Genomic DNA, 13,275 nt, shown 5'->3' with positions numbered 1-13,275 from the left:
TGAGTCACTGCCATTCCCACTTCCCCTTGTTTCTTCTATATGTTTTAACACGTGCCTCCAAATATTATTTTTTTTGTGGAGATCAGTGACTCTCAACTTTTCACATCCTAAATTCCTCTGCATTTCCTCTCTTGCTGTGCGTGGGTGGAATGTATGGGATTTAGTGTTGAATGAGTCCAAGCTGATTGAGGATGCATGTGATCACCTATATCCAATTACTTTTGTCCAGAGAAAAAGTTCATTAGTTTGTTTGGTACTGGTTTCAGCCTCTTGTATATTATTGTCTTATTTCTTGGCAATGATCACAGGATGTGTAAAACCATACTTTGATAATTTAAAATAGATGAAGGTATATTTATCACACTTGATATGCAATTATTCATTTAGAGATATACTGCTTCATGCATTTGTATTTAGTTGGCTACCTAAGAATTTTTGTCCTTGGAAATCTCTTATACACTCTACGTACTGATAAAAGTTTTAAGTGGAGTCATTCCTAATTCCATGTATTCCAACCATTGCGGATGTCTATGTTGATCCGTGCAAGGGAGGTTGTTTTATGGGATTTGTACATTGAAATATGTAATGTACTATTTCTAATTCTAATCTGCAGAGGAAATATCAAACCCTCAAACTATGAATTCTGTCATTTGGCTGACACTTTTTAAGACAGAGAGACGCCTTGGTTAGTTTCAAGGCATTGATATCATTTTCTAAGTTAGGGAACACAAAATTTGATCCCCTGCCGAACTGTGGCATTTTAACTGTGGAAAGTTATGAGAACTCTGGCCAGTTTTGAAGTGCACGTTTTGACCACCGACCAGGACTACCTTTCCTTTCCATCTCACCTATTCTCCTCCTCAGTTCATCCTTCTCTCCTTCCATGCACATAACAATTCTCTCGGAAGTGCATCGCCATGCTGTGCCTTGTCTTTTGCCTTGGATGGAAGTTTTGTTTCTGCCGTTGTTTTTTCTCCTCATTCTTTGTCTCCCTCAGAGGCGGTTAGCGAAAGAGTCCTTTGGGGAGTGTGCCACGGTGGGAAGGCCCTTTGGAACTGTCTGGTGGAACTTCCGTCGTTCTGTATGTTGCGCTAAAGGGTGGCGCATAGTTGCACTTGGCCAAGTGCATGAAGTAGGGAGAGGGAGAGAAAGAGAAAAATGGGAATGAAATAATGTGGACTGTGGCCACGAAGGGAACCTGTAGCAGGGGAGTGTTATGCTCCGTGAGGAGTCATTGGTTCATCCAGCGATCTGGAGGAATGTGACAGAGGATGATGGGTCTGGGAAGAATGCTGCGTGCTGCCCGTGCCCACAAACGGAGGAGAAAGTGGTGACACGTGAAGAGATGGCCAGAGATAACAATAGCCAAAGACTTAAAAGCTGCATGTATTTGCTTTATCTAAGGGGAGCTGTGTGACAGCTCAAAATGGTGTTCTAGAATAGACATAAGAATTTCCTCTTTTCACTTGTTGGTGAAGAGGGTATGGGGATCAATTGTCTCCTGGCAGTTGAGTCTGCTGCTTTATGGAACTTGACATCATCCAAGGTAGCGGTAATAATAAAACATGACTTAAAGCAGTGCCATCTTGAGCATTCGTATGTAAGAATTCAGATAATGAAAATTCTTGCTCCTAAGGTATCGAAATAACTTGCTAATGTCTCAGCTGCCAGGGTCTAATGTTCCCTTTTATTCGGACTTCTCGCCTCTCTCTGTTTTGTGGGTTGATTTGAATACAGAGTTTCAGTGGTTGTTCATCTTTTCTGACCTATTGGTCTGAAAATATCCCTCTTCTTGTGGGAATAATTAGTTTTGCTTGGGGGAGAAACTATTTCCATGCAAAAAAATGTGTGTAGAAAAATAGGCTTCGGGAATATGGGCTAACTATATTCAGTGAGGACACCATTTGCAGAAATTAAAAAAAAAAAAATCTGAAGGCTGGTTGGTTTCCAATGTGTGGTGATGCAGTATAAATTAGGTGGTAAACAGTTCATGCAATATGAAGACCTCGAGAGGATTTAATGGATAACAGAATGTGATTTGCATTTGCTGCAGCTTGTTGGACCTGTTTCCAATGTGAAGGGATCTGAAAAATGTTGCCAACACAAAAATTTCTGAGTTGATTTTATTCAGTGCCTGATTTAGACCTGTATTACAAAGGTGAATCTCTGAGCTGTGAGCCTTTAGACCATAATGCCCTCCACGGAAATGTAAAAGAAGTTTGTGCATACATTCCTTAGAGTGATTTAGTTAGCAGTGGGAATTGTTTAGATTTGCAACATTGGGCGAATAGGTCATTAAGAATGAAATCCCTCCAAGATACTCCAATAGGCTCTCTTAATTTTTTATCCCTCTTTATGAATTACCTTCAGGAGGTAATTGATTTCACATGCAACTCATTCGCACTCTTTTACAAATTCATGGCGGTTCAAGTAGGCAGATAAGATGAAAGTTAAACTTTCACAACATAAGAAGCTAAAGTGAAATTCTAAGGTTAAATGAATCCCACCTCTGTCTCAACAACCGTGATCTTTGGTGATGATAAAGTCATTTTGTGAAGTAAGGTATGTTCTTAAATTTAAATTACCAAATTGATTATCTGCAGTATCTCCACCAATTGTCATAGTCGATGGTTATCGGGTAAAAATGAAATGTTCAGAAGTCATCAACTCATCATTCGATCATGATTAAAATATAATTTTGATCCCATTGTTTGATGTCGTTATTTTCATTTATGTCTATTTATTACCCATAAAATTGATAATACTCTGCCGTTGCTCAAGTGACCAGCAGTAAATGAATACATGATAAACCATTTGAAAGAACTTGGGATACATTCTGAATATACTGTATGAATTAGTCTGAATATAGTCCCTAATTTTTCTGAAGTCTAAATTTTTCTGAAAGTTCTTATTTTTTGGTTTGAAAATACTCTCCCTCATTCATATTCTCTAATATTTTCAACAAAAAAAGAAGGAATATATTCAGACTATGAGGACACAATTACAAATTACTTTTTATTTCATTAAATTTTTTGTAGATTTGTTTCTTTTCTTGTGTGTTTTCAAGTTTTTGAAATGATACCCCTGAAACCCTGTACTCTGGTAGGGGGGAATTTCCTCCTCTGCACTCCTCTTGCTGCAGTTACCAAATTTTGGGCTTGATAGATAAGCTAATGATTGATTGTGCATTCATATTGTCTTAATGCATAAAAATTTTAAAGGTTAGATAACTGGGAAGTTAATTTGACATTTAAGTCATTTTTCCTTTATTCAAAGAAGTTTGAATTTTGGTATTTAGTTGTTACATTTGTTCTTTTAAACTTTGAGGCACTTCGTCTCTTGGAAGCTATCTGACTGTGCATAATAAACTATGTGAGTGGACATTGGTGTAAACAATTAAAAAATTCCTGAATCCGCTCTCGAAATAAATTCAACTGACATAACGAACAATTGGATAAGAAGGGTGTACCAAGTGAATGATCAAGAAAGACTGTGAACATAATCAAAAATTATCAAGAAAATGATATTAGGTTAATAAATGATAGTTTTAGAACGACAATATGGTGGATTACCTGCTGCATGCTATTTTAGTCTCCATGTCTGCACCAGTAGGCTGATGTAGGACATAAGCATTAGGTTTGTGTGCTCAAGCAGGTGTGAATGTGTTGTGTTGCATTAATCAAGGCTGAATCAAATAAAGGAAAACATTTAAATATGAAGCTAAATTTTTTGATTATTCAAATTTGCATTTAATATTGAAATATATCCACCTGCCCAACCTAGAAATTTATTTTGATAGAAACCTTTCTGCTGATGCGAAAGAGAGAGTTTCATTGTGGAGAGTAAAAAGAAAAGATGTATTATTAAAAGTATTGCTAAAATGCCGTTGGTTATTGCTTGCTTACAGTCACATTCATTAAACATATTCTACTTGAGCTCAAAACAACTAATTGAGAAAGTGAAAAAAAAGCCACAACACAATGTAGAAAAAGTATTTGAGATTAAACTTTTGCTACCTTGGGTAAACTCAAATAGATAGTCGCTGAAAATCCTTGGCCTCTGCTTAATCATTTGGGAATATAGGCACTATAATGGGTGCAGTTTTTGTAATGGGATCATTTTTTTGTCCTTTGTTTTTTTCCCATAAATGTTCATTATATGATCATACCAAATTCTGAATAGATTTCTGGAACACAACATGCTGCTGTTTTAAATGATTTCCTGTGAGAGCCATTTATAATGATGAACGGGAAATAACTCATTAAAAGAATTTAGCTTCATTATTATATTGACTTAGGAAATGATTTAAACCATAAGGAGCCGATAGCTCAACATCTATTAACTTATTGGTGAGACAGTAATGGCAGAAAAGTGAAAATTTTGACATTTTGCATTCAAGTGTGTATTTATATCTTTTTTCAGATCAGTAATCAGTGAAATTAATGAAAAGTTTCGGGTGATACATTGGATTTTGTAGGATGTCAGAAGTTCAGCTATGGAAAGAGAAAAATATGTGGAAATGGAAGGGATTTTGCCATGCTGTCATTTTTATGACCTCTCAGTCACAACTTATAAATTAATTTGGTATTCCTTATTAATGTTTTCATGGAGTCAATACATATCTTGCTAATTATTCTGTTTGGATTGCCCTAATGCTCTCGAATTTGGAGAATGAAATGGAGTTGGTTTTACTCAATTAAGTTTTTGCTCAACTGTTTTAAATACTTCCATTTATGTACCCAGGCCTATTCATTCAAAGAAAAGGGATTCCAATGCCTTGAATAATGTCACATGTGTAAAATGTGATTTGATTACTTGGAGGTGTATTTGCTTGTGTGTGTGCTTGTGTGTTTTGCTTGTGCAGACATGGTACATCCTGAAGTGTTTCCATGTTAACATTCCCATTATAATGGATGCCAACTTACGTATTTCAGTCTTCCGGATGAGTGGGTCTCCGAGGGAGATGTCACGCCCCGCCGCACTTTTCCCATCCGCACCCTCCCACCTTCGGCACACTGTTCTCTGCGTGCAGCCCTGTTTGGCACTGCAGCACCAAAGCACCGACGCAAGACGAAAGCGCCACCGAAGCAGCCGTCGCTCCCGCCCAGCCCCCTGTCTTGGTCGTCTGCCACTTCGTCGTTGTCGTGACAATCTCGCCAGGAGAAGGGTTGGAAGAAGTGATGTGTGGACGGGACGATGCCTTCCCATGAGTCCCCTTGCCTCGAGCCCCTCGTGTGCTGCACAACTACCTCTTTGAAACCACGTGGCCCAAAATGCCTTGAGAGAGGGCTATCCTCAAAACACCCCACTCATACCCCCCCCCTTTTAAACCCCCTACTGGGCTTGTAAGATATCTTCTGTACATAGGGGAGGATCCTTAGCCTAAATTTCCTATCCTTGAAGACATTTAAAATGCCCTTTTCTAAACGTTGAAGAAAGAAGTCTCTTTGCCTTGTGCATCAAGGAGAGAGAAGACCCTTTGGAGAAGCTGACAATGGAGACTGCTCCCGTAGCAACCAGCCATCAACACTGCCAGTGTATGGACTAAGAAAAGACCTGAGATCTGTTTTATTGGATCGGGCATAGGAGGTAGATGCTTGTACATACTCAAGTTGGAATTTTGAGAGAAAAAACTGGATGACTTGTAGTAGCCACCACGTCTTGTGTTATGTTTTCTGTCTTTGCCCTTAATCATTACATGTGCTCAGTTTTTGCCTTAAATTATTTTGTAGCTTTATATTTTCCTTGACACTTCCTGTTTGTTTGCCATTGGAACCTCAGTCAGTCCTTCCCCATTCCCCAAGACCCTCCCAATTTTTTCTGAGCACTTGCATTGTACATTTGAGAGTTATTTAGGAGCTGAGATCCTGGCAACGGGTCAATGCCAAAATGTTAATGTATTAAAATTCTGGACATGTGATTGGAAGGGTTTTTATGTGGCCCCTGAATAACCTCTTTTTTTTAAGTGGAGAGGACTTTTAGAGGAAAATGTAATGTAATAATAATTTGATCACTGCCAGCCTGACCTGCCATTTGTCGTTTGTGATTTTTCCCCCTGTTTTTGTTGTATTTCAGCACAATCAGTGGCTTTTTTCATGGTTGTGCTGAGTAAGAGAGACACAGAGCAATATCTTACTCGTATTGCTGCCTGAAAAGGCAGACGTAGCCCAAATAATGCAAAACCACTGCCATTACGGTGAACATTGCCATGATCGTCTTTTGATTGCCAGAGCTCCTAAATTTTGTAGCGGATGTTTTTGATTGTTTTTTTTTCTAATTTGTAATGGCTCACCCCAACTCTGGTTGTTCCCCCTTCATCCTGCTGCCTACCAGTCTCCCCAAAGGCCCCAAGCTCCATACCCTAGGCCCAACCCTCCTCATAACGAGGGTTTAGCAGTGGCTGGGTGAAACTGTGGCTTTTGCCATGGCGAGAGAAATACTTGGTTTCTGCTCGTCTGATAAAATAAAAGTGGGAGTGGGCAGCAGGGTCGTTTGGGTGGGAGGGAAAACTCTTGATCTCCACTGTATTTTATTTTGTTGTTTTGTAGCTTTTAGTGAATAATGTATTAATTATTATGGATGATGATGTCGAGAGTAGTGGAAATAGGATGGTTTGTTGTTTTGAGAGACGGCTCGGGAGAGGGAAACAATGAATATTCTTGACATTATAGTAATCAAGGCTTAAATGATGATGATGTGGATTCTCGACTGATGAAACTAGAATTCGTCCGCACTGCCAAAGTGTTTTACTGCCAATTTTGTAGGGGAGGACTCTTGTAATCGGAGGGGCCCAGTTTGAGGTCTTTGGAAGTTGGAGTGATATAGAATAAAAGATTGTCAAGATGGTGGGGTTATGTCTCCTTCTCTTCCCCCCTCCCCCTCCATTCATTTTTGATTGCATATTCCCAGTAGGTGCGCTCTTTTTGACTATGGTGACCTCACACGATGTTTGAGATGTTTTGGCAAGAGAAAGAATGGAAAGGAACTGCCTTAACCCCTCGATGGTGGGGCATTAATGGCCCAGACTTCATATATAAATATATATATATATCTATATATACACACATATATCATGTACGAAACTGCCAGAAAAAAATTTGCAAAATTTTTTCTTTGTTCTGTGTACGATGCACACTTGAAGAGGAGAATGATAAGAAATGCACCTTGTTCATTTGGCTAGTCAGGAAACTGTAGGGGCATTCCCATCACAGGTTGTGTGTGCACAAACAATCATTTGTGTGTTTGTGTATTTATTCATGCTTAAACACACAGGCATCTTGTGTTAAATCAATCTCTCTCTCTCTCTGCATTGGACATTTCTTTTTGACTTACTCTTTCTACTTGCATCCCTCATGATAGATGATCTTTCTTCGTTTTGTGAGTTCCCCTCAGGCATTTACATTAGATGTGTCGTCGTCTCCCCTGTGCCTGGCTCTTAGATTCATTTATTTTGATCTCACGGGGTTAAATGTCATCATGTGTGGTAGGGGATTTGGGAGGCAATGCAGGGAACTTACAAATTGTGATGCGGTGTGACTCTGTATTTAATTATGCATTTATTGTGATGCAGGACTGTATGATTATTTTTCCATTTTGCATCCCTTTTTCGTCGTGAACACCTTGGGCTGGTTTTTTGCTCTTGTATGCACCAATTTTCATTCGAGGTGATTAGCTTGCTGAGCAGGGAGGGCAAATATTGAAATTCCCTTTTGGGGTCTGTCAGCCTCGAGACATATATAGACTAAATGATACAATTGCATTATTTTGAGAGGCAGAAAAGCTATTGACAATGATCTCATTTCCGTTCCAAAAAGAAAGATTAAACCAGTGTTCCTCATGAAAAAGTATTTAGGCTACATTCTGGAGCATTGTTTCGGGTGTGCCCTTGAGCCAGTGTGTTTAATCGTATGGCATTCCTTATTTTAAGCATTGCGTTTCCCATCCCAAAGGTCAGATTAGGTGTCACAATGTTCCAGTGAAGTTTTTAAGTTTTTTGGCGTGGGGTTGGGACAAATCTTAAAAGTGTGGTCAAATTGTTGAAGAAGGGGATATGAAGTGAGGCCTCTCATGCCTACAAGGCTTCATTTGTGCGTGTGTGTGTGTGAATTTGATTGGTGAATGTGTGTGTCGTGTGTGGAACGAGAAATTAATATAATTATTATTGAGCCATATCTTCCCATCCCCAGGTTTGTTCTAGTGCCTTTCTCCACAATGATATGTGCCCTTGTTGGGAACACAAACGTAAAGACGTGTCACGGATGACGAGGGTGGTTTAATCAGAGAGAGAGAGAAAGCAGTAAGGGAGAGAGAGTAAAAGGGGGAATGGGTTGGACAAGTATTTTAGGGTGGGCACGGACGGAAGGTGTTTTGCTGTACATTCTGTTTGTTGGAGGGGAGAGTGAATTTGTCTTTCTGTTGGAGAAAATATCTCACTGGGTATATTACTTATTGGGGGAAATTTCCAACACAATGGTCAGAATATTTTCATTGAGGCCAATTTTTTTTAATTTATAAATATAAGTATATGATTATGAGGATTTTTTTTTATTGGAGCTTTTATGCCTGCTTACCCATTCATGTGACTGAAAAAAAAATGTGGTCGTCTTGTTGATTATTATTGCATTTGGGGTGGTGATGAAACTTGTGTCGTTGAAATATGAAATTGGACAGAGCTTTTAAATGGAAATGTTGTAATTCTCCCCTTGTTCCTTCTAACTACTTCTGTATATTAATTGTAAATATATATATTCAATTATAAGTATATATATGTACATGCATATGTATGTATATATATATGCGTATATATATATACATATTATTTATCCCCATATTGAAAGTGGGAGGGGGGGAGTTTACAGTGAGTGACATCTGACCTGTTGATGGGTGTGCAGTTGTTTGATGGGGAGAGAGAGAGAGAAGTGGTTATCGAAGTGATTCATTCCAAGTAGTGCTCTCGCAAAAGAGCTGCTCATGCTCCTCATCCATTGCTCCTTTGTTTAAACCAATTGATTCCCCTTCCCCCCCCATAGCTGCAAAAAATGTTTAATATTTTAGTGAGGTATAATGCATGTTTGATTAAGTAGAAATTCGTATTTATTGGAAAAAGTGCATTCCCTCTCTCCTCGGATGTGCTGGTGTGTGCATGTGTGTATGCATGAGCAGATGCGTTGTGTTTCGCTTGCATGGTTACTCGCAGATGGGGGATATGCATTTATAGCTGCCCACCCCACCCTTGATTAGAGGGTCCGACTTAGGTAATTGAGGGAGGCCAATGGCTACACGACCATTGTTTTGGAGCCTTGTGACTGGTGTGTTTCGCACTACTGATTGTGTCTTGTAATTCCCTGCCAAGGGTTATTCCAATGTGACCTGGTGCAAATTGACCAAGAGACTCGGACTATCACAAGTGGGGGGAAATGTAGATTTAGGGGGACCATGCCCTTGAGGAATCTTTCGCCTCTTTGTCAAAAGACTTAAGGAGTAAGAAAAAGCATCATCATCTTGCCTTGAGTCCTAAATTGACCAATAGATAGAAGAAAAAAAAGAAAGGGTGGATTAAGAGATCTCATTGGCCATCTCTAATTTAAATGCCTTCCCGATTTGGGAAGACAATAATAATAGGTTTGTGAGCCAAGGGTAGAAGTGATTGCAAAGGGGAATAATTCTTGTTATAATGTTTTTTGGGTCATTGTATTTGTTTATTGTAATGCTTCAATTATAAATGAAAGTGGTAGATGTTAGGGTAAGGGAATAAAAGTATGTATACATAAATTTTGCCAAATTTCCATTTTCATTTGGCTATTGTGTTGTGGAGACTTGGTAGCGAAATATAATTGAAGCATAGTGTACTGATAATTAACATGAAAGTGTGATGTTTTTTATATTAAAAATACTTTAAAAATGTACACCCACAATTGTGTTCAATATTGTTGAAGGATTTTTATAATTTTTTAAATTTCCAAATTGATTGTGACAATGGACCATGGATTTTATTTGTGAACGAAGTTTGAAGACTTATGTTTGTGGAAAGCATTTTGTAGTGTGAGACATTTGAGTCAAGGTTTCATGTTTCAGTTATACAAGATGCAATGTATGACAGGCAAAAGTATGCCATGGATTTGACAAATTATAAAAGATTGTTTCGAATTCTAAATATTGTTTCCCCTTTGAAATCAAATTAGAATGGCTATGTAGAGTTGGATTACATTTGTGATAAGGGATGACATCAATCAGTTTATGTGTTCCATGATTTTTGAATGCAGTGTTCATTGTATGTGAATGAGTAAATTGAGAGTGATAATTGCAAAAACATTTTTATTTATTTTAAAACCTTTTATCTACAATTATATTGGCACACATTCTGTAGGCATGCAGTTGGAGGTGAATTGTGTATCAAGTAAATTCCTTTTGCATTAAGGAAAATCCCTTCCAGTTTTAAATAATTCATTTTATTTTGTTTTAGGAGTCCTGTGACATTCTAATTTTTTATGGTGAGATTTTCTCATATTGAGTCCATAAACACACTAATCATATAAGCATTAAACCTCATTTTGACCAATGCCTTCAATTAAAAAGTTTTAATTAATTTGATGCCATTTCAAATTTGCATTATGTAATGTACCTTTCATAATCTAACACCACCACTTGAAAAAATCAATTCTGTGGAGGGTTATGTAAAATTGTTTCTGACTGGGAAAGAACTGCTTTCCCTTAAATGGACATTGGTATATTAGATGGTCAGATATGCCTTATTCTTCATTCTCTCCACCTTATCCCATTCCGAATGGGTAACTATTCTTATCCCAGTTGTTATGAGAATAATAAGTAGAAAGAATTTATGTGATTTTTATTAACTTGATCCAAATTTCTCCATGATATCAGGCCCTAAAAATAGGAAATCCCATTCAAGGTGCTGTGAAATGGTTGAAGAGTTAATACTCTTTATAATTAAGCCATACATGAACATGAAAGTCAAAATTACCCCTTAAACCTTTTCTCATTCCCTGTAATTATAGGTAGGTATCCCTTCTCTATAGGACATTATACCCTCTGGTAAAGTACTGTTTGGAGTGCTGAGTTTTACATTTCCAGACTGAAAATCTTGCAAATCATTTTCGTAGTACCACTGGCCTTCTTTTGGCAGCTCTCCCAATGTTTCTCAAAAACCAAATATGCTATTAATGCAAGTGTGCCCATATGTCGGATGGGGACTTCTTGATGCAAACCTATTAATTAAAATTTGGATCTGGAAGTTATTAATCTTCTGCATTATCTCTGCTTGGGAATCCTGCTTAGAAAGTCTGTGTTCCCATGGTCTGAGGAGGTTTTTACTTAAATCTATAATCAGAATTTGTATGAGTATATAAATCAGTTTGCAACTCTAAGGGATGTTACATCAGGCAGTTGTCTGTTACAATTGATAGAACTAACTTGCTCTTTCTAAAATTTGTGAGAAAACATCCCAACAAATGCATTTCAAATATATAGAGCTCTGAAAACAACTATCAAAGCTTCCTTGATTAATTTGCATGATTCAGAACATGTGAATTAAACAGAATTCATTAGTTCACGGTTGTCAAGCATCATATGAAATTGCAGCACCAACCCCAAAGGGTGGTGCATTGCAAGAAAGGAAAGTGAAGACCCCTGGGTCATAATGAACCAGTAAAGCACTTTTTCATACTTGTTTCACATGATTGACCATTGCCAATGGGTTCGCTGTTCGAGTAGATCATACAATAAATAGAATTTTAGCTATCTTATAAAGACTGTCAGGCTATCAGCATCATGGGGTTAGGGGATGGTGCAAAACAGCCTGGATTTTAGTTTGAGCGGGGAATATACATGAACATGCACACATACCTTATACATTTAAACTTGAAAGATGACAATATCTCAGACTCAATCAGTCAAGTGCATCCATGGTAGTAACTTGGGCCAAAGTATTACCTAAATAAACAACCACTCCAACAAGGCTGGCTAAAGTTGACCCATTTAATTGTGGTCTTCTCCTTTAGGTGACCATTAAAAAAATATATCCAGAAGGACATTCAATAATCAGGAAAGAAACTGGGAAATTGATTTGTTCAGGTTAATTCAGGGGAATTAGTTAAAGGTGGTAATGATTGAAATGAAAATATAAATGTAAGAAACCCCAGAATCAATAAAATGTGCCCACTAATGCCCTCCGATGGTATATCAAACATTGCAGTTTTTTTGGTGCTACAATTGATTGGGTGATTGCAAAAATCAATTATTTCCTGGAATATTAGATTGCATGTAATTAAGAAGTTAAGCGGAGCTATCAGCCTGAAGATTGGTTTGATGGGTGAGGGTGAACCTCACCTTGTACCAAGTCCAACAGTATGTGAAATTCACACTTCAGGGTAGTAAAAGGGACCTGTTCTTTTCCCTGTCTCCTATGCTTTTGCTGGAAGATGTGGTACCTGATAAATAACTCATTTTAGATGAAGCTGAGGGTGCCCAAAGGCATTCGAAGGAAGCAAAGCCAGGCTACCCAGTGCTCAATCCACTGCATTCCTGCCAATCCTGCCTTAATTATCAAGTAGCTAATTTCAAAATATATTAAAAAGGAGATATTTGTTTTACAGAATTCTATTTATTCAATGGCCCTCAAATTTCAACTGCTGAGAGTTTTCTTCAGATCATAATTGATGAAGTGTGATGCCAGATTCACAAGGATAAAACTGATAAGGCAGATGAGGAAATTAAATGCAATTGAAATGAGAAGGATAAAAAGAACATACTTATAGAAGGTAGTAGAAGCATTTAGAAATAAGGATGGAGAGATGTCCATAGCAGCAGAAAGATGAGAGTTAAAAAAAAAAGGAAAATTATAAGCTGAAATCAAAACTATGAGAAGTTGAAGAAAATGTATAAGGAAACCATGGACTACTGAGGAGATGATTGGGAAGGTAGATGAGAAAGGGGGATGGAAGAATATGAGCACAGAATCAAGCAAAAGGAGGTACAGAGAGAGAAATAATGAACTCATGTGGGAAACTATTAGAACGAGAAAGGCAATGAAAGATGCAATGCAAGGATATGGGGATTTAACCAAGGAAGGGAGAAATTGGTGTGCTGCACTTGAAGGTGAAAACACTTTCAGGAAGTAATAAGGGAAAACCAATGCAAATAATTACAGAAAAGTCTGGATAATTATTACCTAATCAAACCAAGAGAGATAGCAAGAATACAAATAGGATCCATATGCTGAAGATAATATGCCAGCAATTTTCAAGCATTGAAAAAGAA

The 13,275-nt window shown here is 37.8% G+C and overlaps 1 protein-coding gene across 1 annotated transcript in view; it reads left to right on the top strand.

Annotated features, from left to right (window-relative positions):
• Positions 1-9,905, top strand: part of jing (AE binding protein 2 jing) — a 234,239-nt gene extending 224,334 nt beyond the window's left edge. Inside the window, exon 7 of the mRNA XM_071596896.1 lies at positions 4,935-9,905. Within this exon, the coding sequence (XP_071452997.1) occupies positions 4,935-5,148 (214 nt within the window). The 3' untranslated portion in view covers positions 5,149-9,905. The remainder of the gene's footprint in view (positions 1-4,934) is intronic.
• The last annotated feature ends 3,370 nt before the right edge of the window (positions 9,906-13,275 follow it).

The sequence above is a fragment of the Hetaerina americana genome, unplaced genomic scaffold (assembly GCF_022747635.1).
Source record: "Hetaerina americana unplaced genomic scaffold, ioHetAmer1.1.p SCAF_8, whole genome shotgun sequence".
Taxonomy (NCBI): Eukaryota; Metazoa; Arthropoda; class Insecta; order Odonata; family Calopterygidae; genus Hetaerina; species Hetaerina americana.
The sequence above is the reverse complement of the archived record's forward strand: the minus strand, read 5'-3'. Positions and strand labels throughout refer to the sequence as shown.